We start from the raw sequence: 25,099 nt of genomic DNA, 5'->3' as shown, positions 1-25,099 counted from the left end.
TTTTGGGAAAAGTTGAACAGAAACATCTTGAGTTTTCCAAAATGAAATTTGTTTAGAATTTCTTTTCCGTGGGAAAATATTTTCTCATGGTCATTGATCCTGAGTTTTGACCAGCTCCAGTGATGATACATCTCTGCTATTTCACAGTCCTGTAAATACCACTTTGTAAGTTGGCCTGAAGATCAGTCCCCAATATTCACTACTGAGGTGGAAAATTTCAGCTTGCAAAGATCTGCCATATGATTAATGCATCTAGAGAGAGAGACTCAAGTATTTTTTACAGCAGAAAATGTGTATCAATTGGCATTTTCAGAACACAACAGATGGACAGATTTTGTTCAAACTTTCCTGAAATATCATTTATTTTAGGACTGAGATAACACATGGAAGATTTCATCCAGAAAATTATTACAAAAAAATAAGCCTAAAAAACTAGGAAGTTATAACAGAAGGCACAACATAGATGAATGTTTGTTACTGAGGAAACTCTAGAATTATTCATATATTGGGGGTCGGAGGGGCGGGGGAGAGAGAAAGAAGCACAGCACTTTAGGGCATGGGGAGGAAGAAATCTTGCTTCGTAGCAGAGATGGGCCCAAAGTTCACTTTCAGACATACCCAAAAGTTCATATGTGTTTGTCTCTGCAGTTTTTGGTTTGACCTATTTCAAAGATAGATCCAGCTGTGAAATTCAACCCCGCCCCCCAAGTCTGAGCGAATTATGGTAAGTGCTTCAGATCTGGGGTTCTGGCTCACCCCTACTCCCACTGCATAGGCATCAGATGTTAAAAAAAATTGTTATGTTGGTCATTATATTTTGGTGAGGGGGATAAATTGGGTAAGGAGTATAGTAATGTTGTTATGATGGGACGGACTTCATGTGCTCCTGTACACTTCCACAGGGGATGCATTTATTATTCTACTCTAAGTAGCAAGATGAATACATATTTTATGATCTATTAAAACGACAGACACCAGGCACATGTGCCTTTAGATGAATGGTCAAGTAGCTTTAAAATAATTGTATTTTTCGTACCTTAATACAACTGAGAAATAAAGATCCAAACCTGGTATTAAAAACAAATTATTTCAAAATCTCCACACACTTCACCTGAAACGTATCAGAAGCATAAAAATACATATTGTTTCAAAGATGCTAAGGATTAGATTCGGATGTTCTGAAACATTCACAATAAAGGAGCTAATGACTCAGGGGACTGGCAACAGGACGTGGGGTCTTTCACCTCTTTTAACATCAGTTCATATCCAGCCTGGGCTCATAGGAACCCAAATTCCTCTGCCCATTGCCTGATGACTTAAAACACAAAAAGTTCTTATCAGACAGTTGTCCATGTGACTGAAATCATCATCAAACCTGATGCTCTTGTTGGCAGTCTCAGCAGAGAAGCCAGAAGCTGATTGGGCATGGAGATGGATCAACCAGAGATGAAAAAGTCCTGTTGGACTGTTCAGTCCATCACCCTCTCTTGGAATGGAGGTCATTTCATCTTCTTATCTCTAAAGGTAGCTCCTCCTGGTCATGAGGGCTACACACTGGGATACATCCTATTACGTTAATGAACTCTCAGTGAAGTACAAGTATATTGCCATGCTATAATATTTATTATCAGAATACTATCAGACACTTACCTCCACAAGCTTCATCATAGGCACTGGGTTAAAGAAATGGAGGCCACCAAAGCGGTCCTGCCTAGTGGTGGAGTTGGCTATGTCTGTTATTTGCAAAGACGAAGTGTTGCTCGCAAATATTGTGTTTCTGTGGGGAAAGGAAGTGAGGATTGTGTAAAAATGACAGCTATCTTTGTCAACAAGAAGGTCTGTGCTCTAAAGATCAACAGATTTCAATGGGCATTCAGTGGCTAATCATGAGTGTCTTTTTTTTTTCAGCTAGCCTATTGTAGGCCAACTGTTCTTAAAAATACCCCATCATACATAGCTGACACTAACCTTCACTGGTCCTTCCATAGCATGCAACTAAAAATAGCACCGCAATGACCAATAGTTAAGCTTGTCTCTGAAAGTTGTATGAATTTGTAACTCCAAGAAGAATATATAGGTCTCCTCACTGGATCAAGAAAAGAGTTTTTTCCATGAAAACTAGCATGTTGCACTCCTTACATTAATGTGCACTAGGGAACTTTTAGTGAGTGCCTGCAGGGTCCGCATAGGCCAGCTAGTATGCAACATGCTAGTGCACATTAGCATTTATACCTCTCTAGGCAGACTAATGCACTGTGTAGACAAACCCCCAGATTATTCTTGGGCAGGGCAATGAAAGAATGTTTTGCACCCACAATTCTGATATCAGTAGTTAAGATTTCTGAAGGTCAAAGAAAAGTTTTGTAGTCCCCATCACAAATCTCTTATTTCAGGAAAATTCTTCATTGGCTCAAAAGAGCCTATGGGACTTGTGCTGCTAAGTCATTTACATGATTTTGAAAATCCTATTCTTAGAAATCTAAATATGGATCTAAGAGTCTAGCTTTTGAAAATTTTTGCCAATAATCTTTTTACAGTATACACTGAGAGATCTAGACAGCAGACATATTGCAAAAGGAAGAAGTAGAGCAGGAAAACAGATGCCACGAAGAGACAAGAATTGCTGCATACAGCACAGTCATTCAGTAGACAGGACCATATCCAGATATGTGGTTGGTGGGGTGTTTTTTTTAGATTTATAATGGCAGGGAAAAGAAATCCATCCATTGGCATAAACCAGTTCTTAAATTTAAATAATTCATATAGTACCTTCTGTTAATTAGATTTCAGAGCACTTTTCAATTATTAAACCTCATAACACCTGTTAAATCGAGAAACTGTTTCTTCTTTGAGTCAGGAGAGCATCATAGATCTTGAGGGGTTAGAAAAACACTTGTTATGTAAAAAGAGACTGTGAAAGCCACTGCATTTTTACTTTATGTAAAATATCTGAATTTCTGAGTCTGACAATCACATAAATGTCTCTAAAAAGTCTTACCTACACATCTCCCCAGCAGCTATCCTTTAATCATTTCTCCCTGGCAACAGCACCACAAAACAAGCCTTAGGGCTTGTCCACACAGTGCACTAGTCCACACTAGCGGGATGTAAATTCTAGTGTGCACTAGCATGTTGCACTCCTTACATTAATGTGCACTAGGGAACTTTTAGTGAGTGCCTGCAGGGTCCGCATAGGCCAGCTAGTATGCAACATGCTAGTGCACATTAGCATTTACACCTCTCTAGGCAGACTAATGCACTGTGTAGACAAACCCCCAGATTATTCTTGGGCAGGGCAATGAAAGAATGTTTTGCACCCACAATTCTGATATCAGTAGTTACGATTTCTGAAGGTCAAAGAATATGAAGGACAACAATTCACGACCCACCCTTACTCAGAATGTTCACCATTGCTTCCAATGAATTTCCATACAGAAGTCTCTCATAAATAAACAAACCCAGAAGCAAACCTAACAGACAAGACTCCTTCTCACAAACTAATGGTTGCAGGGTCAGAATTTTTTAGTTAAGCTTCTAATCTCTGAAATGCCCACTTCTGTGCTTAAAAATCAGAACCTTACTGTTAAAGTAAAGCTTTGCATTGTTCTATAGATACAATTAGAAAAAAATCCTCATTAAAGCTACATTGTGTCCGAGTGCACCTTGCCCACATTATCTACTTAAACTAATAAACTGGTTTAAACCAAATTTAGATAGTAAAAGTTCCAGCTTAGAGCAATGCTTAACAACCTTTGAAAATAGCATTTAGTAAATGGAAATATTGACAAACCCTTAATGAAATCTTTTTGGAATCAGGTGTCCTTGCCTGCAGTACCACCTAGTGGGGCCCAGGAAGAATCACACAGAATCTCAAAACTCAAAAGACAAGAGAAAAGAAACGTCGCCTTCCATGAAGTTATCCAGACTGTCCAGCTCCTTCTTTAAAAATGCTGAAGTTGTGGATGAAAGAATGCCTCCTTCTGGCCAGTTTTGTAACACAATTTCAGAATACAAACCACAAGCCAGACACATCAGCCAGCTCCTGGATGGGGTTGCTGCCCTAACAGAAAGATAAATCCTGGATCAACAGAAATGATGATATGCAATGCCCACTGCACAGAAATTGGCAGTGTACAGTTAGGGAGGCAGAGAGAAAAGGCAGGGGGGTTCACAGAAAAAGAAATAATGAAGAACTCTCACTATATGACAACTGATGCACCTGTCTAAAGTAGAAGCAACATAAATTAAATGCACACATAATAATGGACGCAGGAAGTGACATGACAATCCTGCACTGGCCTATTTAGAGCAGGACAGGAACTGATTCAATGACAGTAGAACATGTGGTGCATAAGGAGGGGAACCCACCCATATCACTATTCTGAAAACGAAACTCAGAGACATTACCAGGGTCATTGATTATGTATGAAGAGGAGGCATCATAACCATTTCCAAATAGTAGGAGGATTCTCAAATGTAATACTGAAAACAAGATAACCTGCAAACACAGTTAGGCAAAACCCCAGAAAGTAATTACACTTCTCTGTTTCCCTGTCACACAGTGTTGCTATGAGGGTAAATTCATTAATGTCTGTAAAGTGCCAGCAAATCCTCAAATGGAAGGTGCCATAAGAATGCAGAGGACTACGCATACAAATCAATGGAATCAATGGCATGATTCATCTAAGCTGAAATAGAAACCCTGTGTGACAGCTGCAGCCAGAGCCCCTTCAGCTGCTGAGTGCAGATTTAGTGCTTTGAGTTGTGCTTGTACAAAACTTCTGTACTGTTAAAGCACTTAACTGGCTTAGTTTAAGTCAATTTGTATCTACAAGCATAAAATTTCAAGCAGTCAGCAGGGACAATACCTACCCCAATTCCCCAGTGCTCTCTGGGGATGCTAAAGTCCCACGGACTACCTGTTTGCCCCATGCAGCTTTCATTCCCCTGCAAAAGTATTAAGCTGTACAAACAGAGAGTTGGCAAGCCTGAATGTCCCATCCTCCCACCCCCAACAGAGTTCAGCAGCTCCACAAAGTAGTGAATTGCGTGGGGCTGCCAGGTAGCTTAATGAAGCTTAGCATCATCACAGAGAGATAGAGGCAGCCCCACCTTATTTGAGCATCTTAAAGACTTATGATTGTAGAAGCAAATCTGCTTAAAGCTCACTAACTTGGCTGAGCTATAAGCTAATTTACCTCTACAAGTTCCTGAGAAGATTCATAGCAGCAGGCTCCCCTCCTGTGAACCCTAAGCCTTCAACAGTAGAAAACAATTCACCTGACACAATGTTTCTTGTGTCTAAACTCCTCGGAGAACTTATGTAGAAAACTATGCTCTCCACACAGAGGGATTTGGGTTTTTTTCCATCTCTTATTTATTTAAGATGGGGGGTGAAAGGGGGGGGGGAGAGAGAAAGGAAGTAGGCTGGGGCTCATTATGTGTTCTGCACAAGGGTTATATTTCTTGTAGCAATCACAGCTATAAAGTTAACTAAGTTTACTATGTGGGATACAGATGTATACCTGCTTCTGCATACTAAATGGAGGTAAGGGCAGCAAAGTACAATAAATAACTTATTTTAAGTCATCTCAAACAGTTTTCTTAACAATAAGCTGAAATGCTACTTGAGCTTACTTATGTGAAATTAGTTTACGGTTCCAGCTCAAACCTACCTATACAATTCTTGGTCTTCACTTCAACCTAAGCAAGCTACAGATATTTTGGGGAGGAAAGGTCTGTACCGCCCCTTGCCACAGAGAAAAACTGTGACTGGATCAGTCAGGGTTTTAAAGGTTGCTGCACTGTCACAGGGATTAGGTATGTTTTCAATAGCTCCCACAGTTCTTGGATTCTTCTCTTAAGGGAGAATGGGCTGATATCTCCATGCAGCACTGCTCAGTGCTTTGGCTAATTACGAGCATGCTGGAGTTCTGAGGGAAAAGCAGTAGTAGACACCTGGCTCACCCTCCAACACTGCAACCGCTCAGAGTGGCTCCACAAGGAGCTGCCACCACATTTGCTGAGCAGGAGTCTCGGCTCTGACCCTGCCCAGCTTTGCCACTGTCAGTGGTTTGAGTTACAAGGAAAGACCCAACCTTCCACCTGACATATAGCAACATATATGATCTGCAAGAAGAAAGGGAGAAAAGTCAACTAACCCAACACCTCATTAGCTCTTAAATCCATCCAAATCCATCTCACCAGCTCTTAAGCCAATTAGGCTTGTGGCTGGTTAACGAAGGGAGAAAAAAGGAAGCAACTTAGGAACCTGTCTCCTTTCCACTAGCAGCTCTTTTGTGGGTATGAGAATTATAGGCATGTGCACATACAGGGCACAGGGATCCAAAATTATTCCAAGCTATGGGGAAGGCACAGGAAGATGGAGACATAAAAATAAAAGCAAAATCCTTCATTCTAGGGTAGGGAATATATTAGAATTCCTTTTGGCTACAATCCTATCACTTTATTGAGCCAGTGGAGAAAAGACACTTAGAAGTAACATAATTCCCTTCTGCCACCATCCTTTGATTTCTGTGCCGATTTGAAGAAAGCGTGGGGGCAGGAGGATCTTCTTTCTTTCCTTCACGCACCTTCCCCACCACCAATAATGAAAATAAAAGCCTAATATCAATCAAAATACACAGTAGGGAAAATGCAGTAGTTGTTAGAAAAAGTAACAACCCACAACTACTAGCATTTACAGATATCTATTTAGTGACCCATCAGAGATAGGTCTGCTTCCATCTTACCATTCATTTTCTCCACGTGAGAAGTTGTAGATCACTACCTTAAATCTCAGTAGAGAGAGCCAGGCATCCAATGCTACATAATGTTTAAACATATAATATGCAGCCACTACTGCTGGTGCAAAGAATGAGAGCAGCTGGTAAATACTGTGCTAACATATTAATTTATTTTTTTTTATTTTTACAGAGTGCCTCAACCACTTAGTGCATTTCCTGAATTTTTTCGAACAAGTGATACCAGTGAAAGGAAACCAGATATACTGCACTTTAGGCTGAAGCACACTCTATACCTTCATTTCAACTGTTATGCTATCTTTATAATACAAACAAAATTATTTGATCCTGGGTACTTATCCAGGTAGACAATCTCCCGCAAATACAAACACTTCTCCATAGCCTGAACTGAATAATTTGCAGAGGAGCAGGAAAGGAATAGAGGTCTTTAAAGGGGGAGGGATTCTGTATGGAATTCTCCTCCCTGGGGAATTTCTTGCCCTCCCATACTTGCCAGTTGGTGGAATCTGGACTGTATTCACATGTAACTTTGTGAGCCACACAATAAAATGTCACCCCACCCTGGATGGTTTGCTGTACCTAGCAAGAGAGGAAGGAGGAAGTCATCTTCACTAGATGCAGGGAAATCTCACATCTTGTCCCTGAGCCCTACTTGATTTAAATACCACAGACTAGAACTCACGTATTGTATGCGCTTCGTATTACCTGTATAATAATCCTACCAATACCTGTGTCAAGAGAACTTTAAATTATCGTTCTGTGGGTATATTTGGGTTAGGTCTTGCACAGATAGTTCTAGTTCAACCACTTTAATGCAGGATTACAACTCAGTGGTACCAACAGTATTTGTATGGGTGCTGGTACCCACCCCAGCCACTGTATGCGAGTGATGTTTATCTCAGAGGATACAAGCTGCCTAAATGCAACTCTGACATTTGCTAATCCTTTACTGATCAGAACTTCTGCAGCCATTTTTGAAAAGCACATGACAAAATGAGTTTGGAATCATGATTCTCGCCTCTTCAGCCACCTTGATTGATTATTTATCAGGCTGACAAAGTAATTGATAATATTTTCCATTTTAGGACAGGGCCTGTCAGATCTCCATTTCTATAACACCAATAAAGATTAAACCTCTTTGGTGTGAGCAGCTGGGGGAAAGGGGGGGAAGGAGGGGAGCAGGAGAAGAGTTTAGTTAAATAATTCATTCTAATTGGTTCACTGGCTTCTCTATATTTTTTTAATCTTTGCTCACAAGCTGAGACTGGAGAATTGCTCTCCCTTTGTTCCCTTTAGAAGTCAATTCCTATTTTAATGTGGGGAGGGAAAGAATTCTGCATTGCACTCGTGCTGTATGCATATAATTTGTGAAGAATATTTGGGTGAAAGATGGAATATGTGTAAAATATTACACAGAAATAAGTTGGACAATTACATCTTTTGGTTTGCTGGCTGCCATGCTAAACAACTGCCAATATTAAAAAGTTATAAAAACAAAACCCTAAAACCACTGCTACAGAAAAAGAAAAGCTCAGGCCTAACGTTTCTCTTTGACCTGAAAAACATATTGTTGGAACAATTAAACAAACAAAGAGATCCTTAACATGACAAGCAAAAGTATACTACAAATCCATGGAACAGAAGGAATTTGCAATGAACTCATTTTCTGTCTATGCATACCATGAAATCTCTTGAATGAGGCATAACATGAAAATAAACTGGGTAACTACACTTGCCATGTGTTCAGAAAATCAGCAATTGGCATGTCAAATACTCCATATCACATGATAGTCTGGAAGCAAAGGGAGCCTAAGAAAAGCTTCTTGCTTCAGTGTAGAAGCTAAGAAAATGACATAAAACTGTCATTTAAAGAAAAAGATATTAGCTATAAATTTCAAAACAACGTAAGAGACAAGTGGTGATGGATTCCAGTTCATTCTGTTTAATCATACATACTCTGGAGCAAACTTGTCCAGTCTCTTGAAGAGATCATTTTTCACTTGCAGGTTCTCCACAATGGCCTCAACCACAAGGTCGGTGCTGTGTACCACTGCTACTGGGTCTGTGTTCACCGTTAGGTTCTTTAAGGTCTTCTCAATGAACTGAGCAGCAGCCTGAAAGGTTAAACAGAAGTCACAAAACCTATTTCTAAAAGGTTTCATTTCTTTGGTATGAAAGTTCTCATAGGTCAATTTATTTCATTGGTTGCTTTTTTAAGCCTTAAAAATATTAGGCGTTATAACTTGTACTATATTTCCAGATCAGTTAGAAAGCTTTAAGTTTATGAGAGTACTATACTTCCACAGATGGACTAAACTTTCACAGCAACTCAAGTCTTCTCACAAGCAAGGAAGAGATCCTTTATTTCATTCTTTTACGATGACTGTTCTCCACCCCACCCTTTATTTCAACCTTCAGAATGACAGTTCCAGTGAACAACTGACTTATCTCTTCAATACTTTCCCAAGAGAATTCTGACCTGCCCTCAGTGAAAATGGACTTCTTTGGTTTTAAACCATTATATTGTTTTTCCTTCCATAAGCAAGATATCTGGTTTCACAGCTCACTGTTATAATTCAAAGCCCTTCACAGACACCTCAGGAAATGAAATGGCTTACAGGCAACATCCACTGTATTAGAGTTCTGCTGGGAATGGGAACAAAATTTCGAATCTCTTTTGTGACTGCCAGAACTGTTAATCACTGACACAGTTTATGAGGACAGATCAAATACAAAGGCAGGCTTTTTAAACGAGAATAGAGATCCAGTACAGCTGAAAACAGACACTTGTATACTACATTTTGGGGTCTAAGAACTTGTCTATACAGGGAAATTTACCAGCATAACTATAGTACTATAATTATACAGCGATAGTTATGCCGGTATAACTCATGTGGACACTTGTACTCCAGAATAAGGAGTGCCTTTTCCCAATTTAGCTTATACCGGTTCCAGAGCAGCATAAGCTAAAGTGGAAAAAGACATTCCTTATTCTAGAATATGAATGTTCCTACAGGGAGTTATACCGCTATAACTATAGCTGTATAATTATACTGGTATTTTTATGTTGGCAAATTTCCCCATGCAGACAAGACCTTATTCCTGCCATGGGTATGTCTACATGGTAGTGCAGACACAGGCTCTGACACATGCTTAAAACCAATCTCCCTACCATCCACACATAAAGCCTTCTATCATATGCTTGTTACCGCCTCAGAACACAGGCTTGCTGGCTCATGCAGGGGCATAGATATAAGTGTCTTGCTGTGGCCCATGTCCCAGCCTTCCCACTTTGCAGTGAGGACATAGCTAAAGCATGTGTTGCAATGCTTGTGTTCTGATAAACCACCCATGCTATCCCACAATTCCTGGGGCCTGTATGCTCCAGCTCTTCTACCTCTCAACTTCTCACTCACCCCCAATGCATTGAAAGCAACCTGTTAGTTCAAATGCAACTGCTCTACATTTAACCCTACGTTGCATGCAGACTGCTCAACTTCAAACACAGCTGAGCCTTGCTTGTCCAAAAAGCAGAGAGAACTCCATACAAGGTTTCTTGTCAGTCTGTGGTGTGAGGACCACAAGACCCAAGATTCTGGCAAAAGCAACAAAAACCAGTACAAGAGCTTGGCAGAGTCAGGGATCAACCAGACCACTGTCCAGTGCGGAGTGAAAATCATGCACCTCAGGATCATCTACTGCAAAGCAAAGGATGGGAATGGTCAGCCCGGGAACTCCCTGGCCACTTCTGTTACAAGGAATTCAATCAAAAGCTGGGAAGCACCCCAATAGAGAGACTACAGTCCTGTCTCCTGAGTCAGGATGATATGCTTAGAATCTTGGAGGCAGAGAGAGAGAGACCACTAGAGTCACAGGAGCAAAACCCCAAACACAGCAGGGTGCTGGCATCAGGTCTGCACCAGGTCATGGAACTGGATCAATTAGGGGACATCCTGGGCCCATATTCACATTAACTGTTTGGGGATTGATCTGAAACTGCCAGGAGAGGAAGTGACAATGCAGCAGGAGCTGTAATCTAGTAAATGGCACCCAAAATCTTGGTTATTATAACAAGTAGGAGAGATTTCCAGGCTATAACCAATATAATTATTGGTATAAAGAAAAATTACATGCAGGGAATTGTATTTTACTGAGACCACAAGTCAGGCCATTTCCCCACCCACCCCTCAATCCCATGTGGGGTCCATGATGGATGTCAAGAAAGGAAAAAAATGAAAAGGAGCAGCTAGTGATAACTTTTTACTGACTATATGGTTATTGTTAGAAAAGGGGTATTAGTCTCAGCAAGTGTGGGTGCATATTTCACCACATAGTACTACGTGTGCAACTCTGCCACACCAGCATGTTGTTTTGAGTTTCATCACCGCCAGCACTGGTGCAGGTCTCTTTCTGGATTACCAGTCCTAATGGCTGCGGTGGCTGAATTTCGTCGCCTGGATCCCTGTCCACTCATGGCATGCTGTCCAGGATCATCCAGGGTGGAAGTGGCCGTGGAAGGTGGTCTTTTCCATAGCTATAAAGCATTTCCATCCTAGTTCAGCATCTTACTGATTTTTGCCTGAATTTTCACTCACTCCTAGCTGGTAAGTGCTTGAAAACTTTTCATGCAGCAGAAACTATATGGTTGGTCAGATTCCAGGGCAGGGCAACTTATTACAGCCAACTCTGTAGCTCACTAGCCCATTCCTTTCATAGATATGCTGTTCAGTCACCTGACACTGGAAAAGCTCCTTTGCACAGAGGAATGGTATTCCTCTGCTGGCCTGAATAGATCCCTCTGGTATCTCTGGCAGATGTATGTCTTCTAAGACTTACTTAGCCTGAAATAATGTTAAAATAGAAACTTATAACAGGCCCTTTGGTATGAAGACCCGCTCCACCCCCCGCTGTGGGTGAAATTTTTTAAAGATGATTTTTAAATGACTCTAATATGCAATTCTTACTATAATGTATCTGGGCTAGCAATGTGGCTGGCTAGACCTTCTTAACAGGCCAGTGACTAAAGAATGAATAATAATAAAAATAACACCACCAAGGAGATAAAAGTATCAGCCTGTGGTCTTGCCATAATGCAGAATGTAAAAAGGGGAAAGAGATTGCTTTCTTCCCCCGCCCTGCCCATGGACACAAAATAATGCACCCTTTCATTTCCTTGGCAGGTCTTTCCACTTCTAGGCATCAAACTAGAAGTCTTGGGGAGCTGACACGCAACCAGCAAAAGGAAAAGTGTCCGGAACAAAATGCTGCAGGATATTGTGGCTATGGCAGATGAGCAACTGGCCTTCCAGAAAGGGAAGGAGGACTGGAAGGTTCAGAGGGGGAGGGAGACAGCCAAGCTGGAAGAGAAAATGGTGGCATCATTCCTTGATCATGAACAGAAACCGAGGGAGGAGGACAGAGTGCAGCAGAAGCACCCATGTGAGAGGCTGCTTGCACTCATAGCCACCAGGCAGCAAGTCCCAACTCTAGCAAACACAGAATCCCGGCCATGCTACCACTTCCTGCAGCCTGTACAGCCACTGGACAATTCAGGGGTTCGGTGGGCCATGAACCACACACGGAACAGTACTTTTACAGACATCGCACACAACATACCCCACCAGGGCAAAGGAGAACAGGCACGCAAGAGACATTCAGTTTCACTACCAGTACAACTGTAGTGGTTGAACTTATACAGTTTGCTACTTCTGTCTGGCGGTTTGCTTATTCTGCTCTTTGTGTGTGTTTGTTTTGGCTTTTTGATGGCAGCTGGGATGCCAAGGATTTTTCAATATAATTGGAATGAATATTTTTCAATAAACTATTTTGTTTGCAAGAAGAATAAGTCTCAAAGTTCTATCCAAAGGATTTATTAAATCCCAAAGAATCAAAATCCACGACATAGCAGTAGCTTAATGTCTACATACAATAAAGCAGTGGCACATAAATTGCCATGTGCCCTGTTCGTTAGCATGTTAAAAATCACATCCTCTCATGCATAGCATCCTGTGAACACACAAGGCATTTCTGATTTCCCCTGCCTGTCCGGATCCAACCTCAGTCGTGTCAGGTGCATTGTCTACTTGTCTGTACCAGGCTTGCAAACCAGCAGCATTCTGAGTCCACTTCAGGTAAAAACATTCTCCATTTTGTCTTGCAGAAATTGTACAGTGGACAACAGGCCACAATAATATGGATGGCACTGACAACACTGACATCCAAACATTTTACTAGATGACCGTTGTGGTCCCTGCTAACCCTATGGTTCCACGATTCTAGTCTCATCTTGCCTTGAGTCCGCCAAATGCACACTCCACCACATCCGGCAACTTCTGAGCCTTCTTTTGCCAAGTCCTCTAACACTAGGGTATAGTTTCATGAACCATGGCAGAAGAGGGTATACAGGGTCTCCTAATAGAACAGGGGGCACTGAGACGCCACTTATAATAATGTGGGGGGGGGTACGTGGTTCTCACTTGTCCAAAATGGAAAATGCCTGATCTCCACAGAACCCTGGCATCTCAGTGTCCATGGCACGTCCACAGAACCAGTACATCTCAGTGTCCAGGAACCTGTCTCTGTGGTTGACCAAGGCCTGCAGAACAATGAAGTATTACCTTTTGCGGTTGACATATTCATTTGCTCCTTTAGGAGGGCACATTATGGGCCAATGGGTGTTATCAATGGCCCCAGTGCAGTTTGGAAAGCCCACTCTTTCAAAGCCAGCCATTATTTCAGGCACATTAGTTATGCCCACCAGTAAGCTGCAGTTCTGATACAAAGGGAGAACATGTCTGTGGAAAATGCAAAGCTATGTTTCTCCCTTCCCCCATGCAGTGACTTAAGCAAGTCTATCTGAGGTTCCTTAAATGGTATCATTACAATCTTGTAATCTCTGCTTTTGGGTAAAGTTGGTGTATAGTGCTTTATAATGGTTTAAAGAAATCTTACTATTAGATAAGGATAAGTAACGTACCACTCAAACTTTGGGCTTTAACCTTAGTTTTCAAAGACTTACCAGCTTTTGAGGTTAATCTGTCATTTAAGACTACAATCTGAAAAACCAGAAAAAGACACGATGTACCAACTTTCCCAATCAAAAAACCCTGCAAATATTTTAACTTCTTATCTTCCCAGCTTTTTGAATGTATTTATAATACTATTCTACCAATCTGAGTCTCCTGTATTCATCTGTGCATTAATTGCCAAAAATCACAACATTAAAATAGTAATTCTACCAAATTCAATAAAATTTGTCCAGTGGTTAAAAATACCAAGATGTCACCTCAGGCTTGTCTGTAAACATCTTCTTTGTCATTCTTTTCAAACTATCCTCAATCCCTTTCCTGGAGTTCTTCAGGATTTCATCAGTCTGGTCCACTAACACCACAGTGTGACCAGTTGCTGCAGCAACCTGGGGAGAAGGGGGAGGGAGGGAGGGAGAGAGAGAGAGAAAGGAGCTATTAAGAATGTAAAACAGACAAGTCAATTGGGCTAATAGGAGAAAAAATGAAAAAGGGGTGGGTAGAAAATTAAATTTAAGCAGTTACACCATAGGATAAAGAGAACTGAGTTCATATCAAATAATCTTGATTTTGTATTTGGCACCTAAATATTGGCTCATCTATAAACAACATTTAAAAAAAAGAGAGAGACTGTCAGTTTAAAATCTTAAAAAGCACTTAATATTCTTACTTATGTTACAAACAGCTCAGATTATTACAACACAATCTTAAAAAGTCAGCTTTTTACTATATATGTTACTTCATTATTTATTTGCAGTGATGTTGCAGCTGTGTTGGTTCCAGGATATACAAGACACAGACTTCTAAACGTAAGGGGTTAAACACACATGGTGGGAGACCACTTAAAATGAAGTGGGCAACTGAGGGTTAGCAGGCAAAGGGATGTGTTACAAATTGTTGTCATGAGATATAAAACCAGTGTCTCTGTTGAGTCCGCAAAAAGAAAAGGAGTACTTGTGGCACCTTAGAGACTAACCAATTTATTTGAGCATGAGCTTTCGTGAGCTACAGCTCACTTCATCGGATGCATACCGTGGAAACTGCAGCAGACTTTATATACACACAGAGATCATGAAACAATACCTCCTCCCACCCCACTGTCCTGCTGGTAATAGCTTATCTAAAGTGATCATCAAGTTGGGCCATTTCCAAACTGTGCGTGGGGGGGTAGAGGGTGAGAAAACCTGGATTTGTGCTGGAAATGGCCCAACTTGATGATCACTTTAGATAAGCTATTACCAGCAGGACAGTGGGGTGGGAGGAGGTATTGTTTCATGATCTCTGTGTGTATATAAAGTCTGCTGCAGTTTCCACGGTATGCATCCGATGAAGTGAGCTGTAGCTCACGAAAACTCATGCTCAAATAAATTGGTTAGTCTCTAAGGTGCCACAAGTACTCCTTTTCTTTTTGCGAATACAGACTAACACGGCTGTTACTCTGAAATCTGTTGAGTCCATGATTTCTAGTGTCTAACAAAGTTAAGACTTTATGTTCCCAGGCTCGCCTTTTGAAGGTGTTGTGCCGGTTTCCCTAAAGGATGAGTACTGAGAGTCAGATATGGAGTGGCAGCTTTGTGAAAAGTGTTTGCCCACAGGAGAGATGGTATTTGTGTCTTTTTAGATAATTTTTCTGTGAGAGTTCCTCTAAGGACATACTGATTGTAAGATTTCACCCACATAGTTTTTTGGGCATTTGATGCACTGGATGAGGTAAACCACATGTTGTGAGACGCATGGATAGGCCCCAATGATCCAAAGGGGTCCGCACACCATTTGAAATTTTTTAGGGGTCCACAGATGTAAAAAGGTTCAAAATTACTGTTCTACGAGGCTGCATTGCAATGTGCTATTACTATGTATTCCCTGTCTTTTGTTTAGTCTTTCTGAATGATGCTGAACAAAGTAATGCTTCCAACTTGGAGAAAGAAATTATTCAACAAAAATTCCCTTGAGCTAGTTTATTGTTTTCTAAGGTGCTATACTAAAATATAGCAGGTGGCAGAAACTAGTAGAGAGAAGGGACTTATTAAAAAGACCACCACCTCTTTCAGGCCCACTCTTACACAGCCACATTCACAGTTTCTTCTTTCAAAAAAGAGAAGAAAAACAGGAAGAGGTGCTGGTCAATTTATTGTAGTAACATTGCACTAATGGTACTTTCCATCCAAGGAGCCAAAGCTTTTTACAAATGGCCAATAAGAAACAAGACAACCCTGTGAGTTAAGTAGCACTGTCCCCATTTTACAAGAGGAACTGGCAGAAAGAAATGTGTGACCTGCCTGAAGTCACACAAGGTGCACGTGGCAAAATCAGGAATAGAATAACAAAATCCCGGTTCCTGATCCCATTGTGACAGAATGTACTCTTGTATTCACACCCTCCACCAGTAGTTCTCAATTTATTTACCACTGTGGACCACATATGCAGCTCTCTCTGTGTTATGTGGGCTGCATCCAAACAATATATATACTACCTGCATGTCCCTGACTGTGTTACATGGGCTGCTGCTATGCGCTGCTTGGGCCACAGGTTGAGAACCACTCCCCTACACACTACTATAATAATCTTTGTACAAATCATGTATTTTAAGGTATTACTTAAAAACTCATAATTTGCTGGTCGTTATTGTCATGGCAAAATACGTGTGGCAATACTGCACGTGAAATTACAAGATTCCACTGTGTTATTAACACATGTTCCAAACAGAAACTGAGAAACAAGTCTGTCCTGAACAAAGGAATACTTGCACTGCTTAATTTGCATTTAAGCAGTAAACAGAGGCATCAAGCAGGAAGGGAAACAAAGGAAGCTAACAGCTGAGAAAAAAGCAGCAGGGAACATCCTTCCACATAAACATTTTATCTCCTGGTACTGAGCTGGAAATGTTTTTCAAGGGGGTTGGGGGGAACTATAAAAAGGAGGGAGAAAAACACCAAGGAACCACCCACCCCCTGTCCATCAATTCACTACACCGGAAGAGACAAAATAGCTGTTGGACTGGGGGAGGGGTCCTGATATAAGAAGTTTGATCAGTAAGACTGCTGAAAGCATGTGGTGAGAAAACTTTTTTTAATTTAACAATTTGTTAAATAAGCACCAACAACATTTTATCTTTATTTTTCTTGTAATCAATTCTGACTTTTATGCCTCATTACTTCTGCTCACTTAAAATTTCTCTCTTTGCAGTTCATAAACAAATTTTATTGTTTTATTTAATCCAGTGTGTTTAAACTGAAGTGCGTGGGAAACTCCATTTGGGGTTACAAGCTGTGTGCATATTATTTCTATTAAAGGAATAACAGGCTTAATATAACTTGTATTGTGCAGGAGAGGGCTGGGGAGTACAAGACATACACTTCTGCAGGAAAATCTAGGACTGTTGGGATCACCCTGCACTATAGCTTAGGCTAGTGAGAGCAAGAGTGTAACCCAAGTGAAGCCCGCAGGCTATAGTTGCACACAGACACTGAGGGTGGGGCACGCATGCTGGAAGGCTGTTTGTGAGGTTTTGTAAAGCAAGGCATTGCAAGGCAATCCAGGTTGCAGGGCAGGGGTGACACAGCTGCTTCTTAGTCTGGATTTTACTATATGTTACACCTATACTTGAGCAACAGCCAACCTCTCCCACTTGCAGTACGCAAAGGTTTAAAAGAAGGCATCTTCCAAAGCCTTAAAAGAAAAAACAAGTCATTGCAAAGAAAGAAAGAAGTGCTGCTCCCAGGCAGTACCCCAGTCACCATGGCTCTGGGATAACCCCCATATTTATAATTACAATAGGATGCAGTGAGCACAAGGAACAAAGACACCCTAAAGCATCCCTTCACCCTGAGGACTTGCATTCCTTCACATTAGGGTCCCTGTCAAGAACCATGCATGTTTCTCTCTATAAACAATTGCCAATAAGAGTCAGAATGTGTAACAGAATTCACAATGGAGTTCAGTTGTCTCTCTGAACTAATGAATTTTAAATAATGTGCACCTTCCTGAAACTTCAGCGCACATATTTATGGATTTCACCACACACTCATGTGGCACTGCATTTATTGAGAAAGGCCTTGAAGGCTCTTTCAGAAGAAATCCCAAATTCCAGTGATAAGGGTGTGAGAGATTATTTTTATAGAGAAATTAAAGTTATAGATGACTAACCTCACTTTAGGTAGCAGACAAATGTGTGGACCTCCTTCCACAATAGAGGCAACAAGAATATCAGAAAAAGCTATACCTCTGAGGGAGCACTAATGAGTTGTTAAAACAGGAAATCCAAAGTTAAGAATTTCTGGGATTTACTCCTAGTTTGCTTTGTGACCTTGCGCAAATCACTATACCTCTCTGTGCCTGTTTTCATGTCTGTAAATTGGGGAAAATAGCAGCAACCTACATCACAGGAGTGTTGTGTGGCTTAATTATTGTTTGTGAAGTGCTTTGAGATCTGTAAATGAAAGGTGCTGTAGATGTTCAAAGTATTATTTTCCTCGTTAGATAAGTAAATATATCTGAAATAGTCCTGTCCCTGGCTTAGCGATCAGCCACTTGATGGACAAAAATGTCAAGTTAAAAGTGAACTTTACAAGTCAAAGGCTATAATGGCTGAACACTAAGGGAAAACAAGCAAATCCCATTTAAATATTAACCCACTGTAAAACACAAGATTACAAATAAGGATACAGTATCTTAACAAAATGAAATTTAGTTCTCTTGCAATTTAACGAGACTGTCAATCAATCTATTCCTCCTCAAGCTGGTACCAAATCATTTTCACAGGGCTTTCTTCTTCTGCCTTATCAGTCAGGCAATGTGTGAAAGATTCACAAGAAAAACCCAAACTTTGTACTCTTCCGTGACAAATAAAGATTGGAGCATTGCGAAGAACACTCTGAACACAAATATACATTGGAAAGGCACGGCTTATATTAAAATTTAAAAAAATCAATAAATCACATCTACATATTTTGTATCTCATAGTGTTGCAAGTAATCCCTCTGGCATGATCCTGCACTGAGTCCAAATGGACAGGCTGCATGCCTCACACAGAACCCCACTGGCTTCAGTGGGACAGCATGGGAGCTAATTTCAAGACTGGGGTCTAGGATTACTATAAGAAAGACTTTAAAAATATTTGTTTTTGCAGCGTTTGCTTTGTGCATAACCACACTTTGTGTATAGTTACCATTTCCCCTTCATAGTCAGTTTCTCCATTGTTTTGTCAGTCCCCACAAACATTTTAAAAGACTGGAAAATGTTACTGTACAATCACAAAACGGGGTAACTCAGCAGTAGGTGCAATATCTGAAACTACTTTTAATTCATTTTTTGAAAACGGACCACCCTACATGTTTACTGCGTCCCTACTGAAACTGAATCCAATTCATATCTATGCTAACAGGAACGTGGAGCATAAAGGGGACGAAGAAAATGAATGCATCAACTCTATGCTGAACGGGTTGTTGCAGTTTCTCACACATTTTTATGCAGAGATAAGAGATGACTACATACAGGTTTGAACGTATTCAAAAGTTGAAACAGAGTGTTTACGTAAATCCAAAGTCTCAGGTTATCAGATGTTTAAGAACAAAGTTTTGAAGACCTGCCTACATAGAGCATTTATGCAGCTAAATATGCTCAGAGTTAAAATATCAAGCTAAGGTAAGTGACTCATGGCAGAAAAGTTTTTAAGACAGCCTGTGCCAGAAACGACAAGATATAACAACAGAAACCAAAAGAGCAAAAAGGTGGCAGAGGCAGCGTTATTTATACGATGGTAATCCTCAGCGGCCCCAGGCACTGTACAAACACATACCAGGAGGCTCCTGCTCTCAAATAATCTATGACAGTTCACATACAATGGCTGGGGTGACAACTGGCTGAGCCGGTTCCGGAGGCGCCTCCGGAGACGGAGCACAGCCCCCTCCTGCCGTGCCCGGGGGGGGGGGAAGGGGGCGCAGAGGGCTGGGCAGGCCCGCCCCGCCCCGCCCCGGGAGCTCGGCGTCCGGGGATAGCGCAGGCCAAGGCGCCCGGGCTGCAGCTCAAGGCGGGCCAGGGGCTGCTTGGGCCCCCGGCAGCGGTGCCTCCCGCTGTCCCTAGTGACAGGGGCCCGGCGGGGCAGAGACTCCGTGGGGGGAGGAGCCGCCCCGTGCGACGCGCTGCGGGTCCCCCTTCCCCAGCGGGGTGAGGCCCGGCCCGGCCGCTCACCTGGGCGATGCCCGCGCCCATCAGGCCGCCCCCGATCACGGTCACATGCTTCACGATCAGCTTCTTGGCGGCGGCGGCCGTGGCGGCGGAGGACGCGGCGCGCGCGAAGCGGCGGGTGGCGAAGGCCATGGCGAGCGGAGTGAGCGGGCGGGGGCGGCCGCACGCAGCAGCAACAGCCGCCCAGCGGGGGGGGGCGGGGCCGCGGCAGCCTCGGGCGACGCCCACCCCGGGGGCCCCCCGCGACACCGGCCACCCCGCGGCCCTGAAGGGCGGCTGCTGCCCGCCCGGTCCCGAGGGCAAGAGCCAACCGCGTGGCTTCCTGGGGCAGAAAATAGGCAGAGTGCCCTCCACAGGGGCAAGAGCCACCCCCACCACGTCCCTGGGCATGCCCCCCGCCTCTCCCCCAAGCACCCCCTACCCCCCAGTGCACCGTCGCCGAAGGCATGCGCTGCCGCCCTGACCCGCCCCCCCGTGATCATTAACTAGCCTTACTTCCTAATAACCAGCAAAAGGCAAAATGTGCACACAAAAAAATCGGTTTCAGAGTAAAAGCCGTGTTAGTCTGTATTCCCAAAAAGAAAAGGAGGATTGAGCATGAGCTTTCCTGAGCTACAGCTCACTTCATCGGATGCATCCTTTTCTTTTTACAAAAAAATCGGTTACATTTGTACCATGCCTCAAAATGCATGTCCCTTTTTTCTTCTCTTTACTGGATCCACAAGCCATGGTTAGCAGGAATTCTTGTGCTAGAGATAAGCGTCCCTACAACCAAGCTGTCCTTCACTCCTATACTAGTTTAAAAAAAGAGAGAGAGAGAGAAAAAAAATTGCATACAATGGAGGCCCTGATTTTGATTCTTAAAAGGTTTTACCAACTTCATAAAGTGAATGAGGTGTTCTGGGGGAAGCGGGGCACCTTCCACAGTACCACTCCCTATTTTGACGCCTCAAAAAGGACTGAAACAGCAACACCAACAAACAAAAATCCCCTACAACAAAAATCCTATGCATGTTCAAAACAGCCCACTTGGTAGAATCTGCTACTGGTGGACTCAACAAAGCAGCTGCCTAAGATAAATACCATAGCAAAGGTCAAATCTGATTGCATGCAAGGGTATCACAACTGCAGTTACTGATTACAGTAATACCTCACAGTAAAATGTATGCTATAACATATAACAGTTATATGCTATAATATATAACTAGTCAATTTAGGCTAGTAAGTTTTGGTGTTAGTTCTAATGGGCAGTAAACAAAAATGAATCCCTTATTTAACAGGTGATCTTTTCTTTGTAGGATACTGAAGGCTGAATTATACCAGGCACCAAGCTCCATCAATTCCCACTGACTTCATTCGGCTTTCAGGGGACTCATGAAACAAGCTTTAAACATGATTATTTATAATCATTTAATTGGAATGGTCTTCTACACCATAATAATTGATCTTGGAGACAGGTTTTGATACCATCAATGTAAGTAAAAGCTTAGGGCCTGAGTTACACCTACAAATAGGGTACAGATTCAGGCCCTTAAAGCTGATTGTATAATCTTATTTGACATGTTCAAAACAAATTGAACCATTTTTGCTTGTACATGACAAGCATTACCCCAATGTTTGTTGAGTTCAAAAGATTGTTCAACATTTGTAGGAAATATTGAGTTTGTGTAGGAAAAAAATACAAACATTAAATTCACAGGAACAGTTTAAAAAGAAAACAAAAATATTTGGCATTTTGCATCTGTTCAAGGCAAGCAATAATTTTACATTTCCTTTTACCCAGCTTGTTCCATGATTGATAAATCTGTTTCACTAGCAACTGCCCTGCCATGAGATCATTCTAAAGATTTTAGCTCAACCTCAACGCTGGCACAAGCATACTCAACTGGACTGGCTTAATCCCAGTGATTACATGAACTTTGGTATACAGAGGAATCTCACTTCTCCCTCTCTGATCTACTAAGGACAGCCTGAGCAAGCACCAACTGCAGTACTGCAACCAAAAGTGTTTATTAAAAAAAAAGGATTATGATGGGTTACCCCCCATTCTGGGGTGCCACCTGATGCAGTGGGTACCAATGATCCCACCTATTCCACAGCCTGGACTCCCTTACCTTGTCCTGATGAGCCAGGGCCTCAAGCCTCCTCCAAACACACACACACACACAAGTAGGGACACACCCAGCTGCAGAAAGCCACAGACACTGAAATCAGTTCTGCCTGGGAAGACTCAGCTAGGGAATTGCCCACCATTCAAGTGCACTCCCACTCTAGAGAGTAAACCCAAAATTGTTTTGTGCTGCACAGAGAACTGTACAGCATAAAAAATTGAAATTCACCCTCTCCCTCAATGTGGGGAAGAGATATGCAGTTTCCCGCCCCCAGTCATGAATTCTACAAACTGGGATTAGAGAAAATAAAACAAGTTTATTAACTATAAAAGATAGATTTTAAAGTGATCATAAGGTTTAGCAAATAGATCAAAGCAGATTACCTTAGTAAATAAACTAAACTCACAAACTGAGCTTAACATATTAGATAGGTAGGATATAAATTAACAAATTCTCATGCTGTGTGATAAGCAGTCTGGCAGACTCTTAAGGCACAAGTTGCCTTGGTTTTCCCAGGTTTTCATACACAGACTAAAGATCCTTCTAGCCTGGGACCACCACTTCCCACAGTTCAGTCCTTGCCCCCCAGGTATGTTGTTTCAGGGAGATTGAGGTCCCCCTATGATGTCATTGTCCCCCCTTTTATACCTTCTTCCCATTTCCTAGAAAGCTCTTTTGCTGTGACCTTGGTCAAACAGTTCCCATTGTGTAGTATTATCTCTGAGAGGTTTCTATTGTATACAGTTCCTGGGGTAATCCTTGTGCTTGTGTGCATTTCCTCAATAAACCATTAACATTGTTTGGCCTTTCTACTGTTGTACCTGAGAGGCTGCTTGTGGGTGCTTTCAAACTCACAACGTTTCAGGAACGCATACACAGCCAAACTTCGTAACTTCACATACGATGATAGCACATACAAACCAATGAGATATTAATGTCTAGCAGATCAAGACTTTTAGAATGACACCTCACAAGACATACTTGGTACAAAACATATCCTAATTATATGACAGTGGTGACTATTGGGGTGTCAGGCTGTCATAAGTATATTGTGTTTTTATTTGCTTTCAAGTGCTTGCTTGGGCAGCTTATTATTCTGGGGAAGTTCTACAGCTTGCAATATAAAGGAGGTCAGACTAGATCCAATGGTCCCTTCTGGCCTTACAATCTATGTAGTGTTTTGAGTCTGTTGGGTTACACTTGGATCACACTTTCAGGCTTTTCTTCCCAACCATATGGGTATAATTTTTTTTTTTTTAATTACAATCTGAATCACAAGAATGTAGGTGCTGGACTTTAAGAAAAACACCTAGTATTAAGAGACTCTCTATAAAATCCCACCAGTTAGCAACATGCTGTGACAAATTTTATTTGAGAGGTTCACCAAATTAAGTTGGTTCCTCAGGAGAAACTAAGTGCACTCAACTATCTTTGGCATTTTGTGCTAAAAGATCACTGCAACAAAAGTTGGTTTTGAGATACAGATGAGGTGCTTTGTTCCTTAGTAAACTTTATCTGATTGAAGATTATTCAGGCTAGCCAATTACAGCTGGAAACAAGCTTCACCCAAACAGAAATTCTTTTGCTCAGTATTCACAGATATGAACTGAACGCCTGCATTGAGCTCACCCCAGCTCTGCCTGAGGGAGACACTACCAAACATTCAAATCCTATTCACATATGCAGAACAACATTAAGCAAAATAAGCAGAGCTCCCTAGTCAGGACTCCCAGGAGCACAAGAGAAAAAGAAGATCCGCTTCTCTTCAGCCAGGTGGACCCCACAGTATTTTGTATGAAAGATGTGAGGAGGGGAGAGCTCTCCTATTAGGTTCAGCAGGAGAAACAGAACTGCTCTCACCTTTATCTGATGCATGTCTTGATAATCTCTCTCTTTACAGTATCTCCAAAATGCTTCTGCTGACGTCTTCCTCTGCTGCTGCTGCAACCAAACGTACACCCCCATTGCTAACTTTCTACTCCTCTTCCATTTCAAATTAAAAAAATCCTTTCTCGACAGAATCATCAAGTAACAGGGTGGGGTTTTCAGGTAGCATTGCCAGCCTACATGGCATGATTAAAGTTATCTTCTATACTTAGATTGTTACCTCTTTAGGGAAGGGCTCATCTTTTCATTCTGTGTTTGTACAATGCCCAGTACAAGGTGGTCCTGGTTCATAACTAGGGCTTCTAGTGCTACAATAATACAAATAATATAGAATGATTATGATTTTGGTACAGACAAGGTTCCAATTCTTGGTGCTATTAAGGTGACACTCCCAGTTGCCACGTTCCCTACTCCCAAGTGTGGCATTGTATAAACAGTAACAATAATGATCTTTAATATTCTTGCCCTGTTAAATGGGTAATTTGTCACATGGTCTGCTTGGCTTGAATGGTATCCGAACTCACATCCCTTTTTCAAGTAGGCAATATAGCCCACTGGCATTTAAGTTCTTTAACCTATTGTGCCAGGGTGTGACCCTGTTCAACTTGTTTGCTCTCATGAAGTTACCAATTTAGTTATATCTTTACAAAGGCCATGTCTACACTACAGGGACTATAGCATCGTAGCTTTGTCACCAAACCTATCCTAGCATAATCCTGTCGTGGAGAGAGAGCCTACAGTGATGGAAAAGGTATTTCCTTCGTTTTAGGAACACCACCTCCCTGAGCGATGGTGGTAGTTAGGTTGACAAGCATAGACCCAGCTGTGTCTTGTTGAGAAATTGTATAGTCAATTGCTTAAATCACACTTTGGGTATTTGGTCTCTTGACCATATATTTCATAATGAACTAATAAACCAAATAACCACTTAGTGGAAGTTATTAATATGGTACAGGGAAAAGGTTCTATACAATACCTGTCTGTGAGGAGCCATCCCATGTAGCGACGTGCCCCAAGTTACACATGTCAGCTGCCATTATTTATATGATTTTACAAGTTACATTTCCTTACACATAAAAATCCAACCCAAATCCACCCATGCATCACTAAAATCCAACCTATCCAT

The 25,099-nt window shown here is 41.8% G+C and overlaps 1 protein-coding gene across 1 annotated transcript in view; it reads right to left on the bottom strand.

The window, feature by feature from the left end:
* HADH (hydroxyacyl-CoA dehydrogenase) overlaps window positions 1-20,159 on the bottom strand; it is a 35,270-nt gene extending 15,111 nt beyond the window's left edge. The window contains exons 1-4 of the mRNA XM_077815116.1: window positions 19,979-20,159; window positions 14,050-14,178; window positions 8,721-8,878; window positions 1,651-1,777 (exon numbers count right to left, since the gene is read on the bottom strand). Coding sequence (XP_077671242.1) covers window positions 1,651-1,777; window positions 8,721-8,878; window positions 14,050-14,178; window positions 19,979-20,107 — 543 coding nt within the window. The 5' untranslated portion in view covers window positions 20,108-20,159. The remainder of the gene's footprint in view (window positions 1-1,650; window positions 1,778-8,720; window positions 8,879-14,049; window positions 14,179-19,978) is intronic.
* Between the last annotated feature and the right edge of the window lie 4,940 nt (window positions 20,160-25,099).

This window comes from Eretmochelys imbricata, chromosome 4, assembly GCF_965152235.1.
Source record: "Eretmochelys imbricata isolate rEreImb1 chromosome 4, rEreImb1.hap1, whole genome shotgun sequence".
Classification (NCBI taxonomy): Eukaryota; Metazoa; Chordata; order Testudines; family Cheloniidae; genus Eretmochelys; species Eretmochelys imbricata.
The sequence above is the reverse complement of the archived record's forward strand: the minus strand, read 5'-3'. Positions and strand labels throughout refer to the sequence as shown.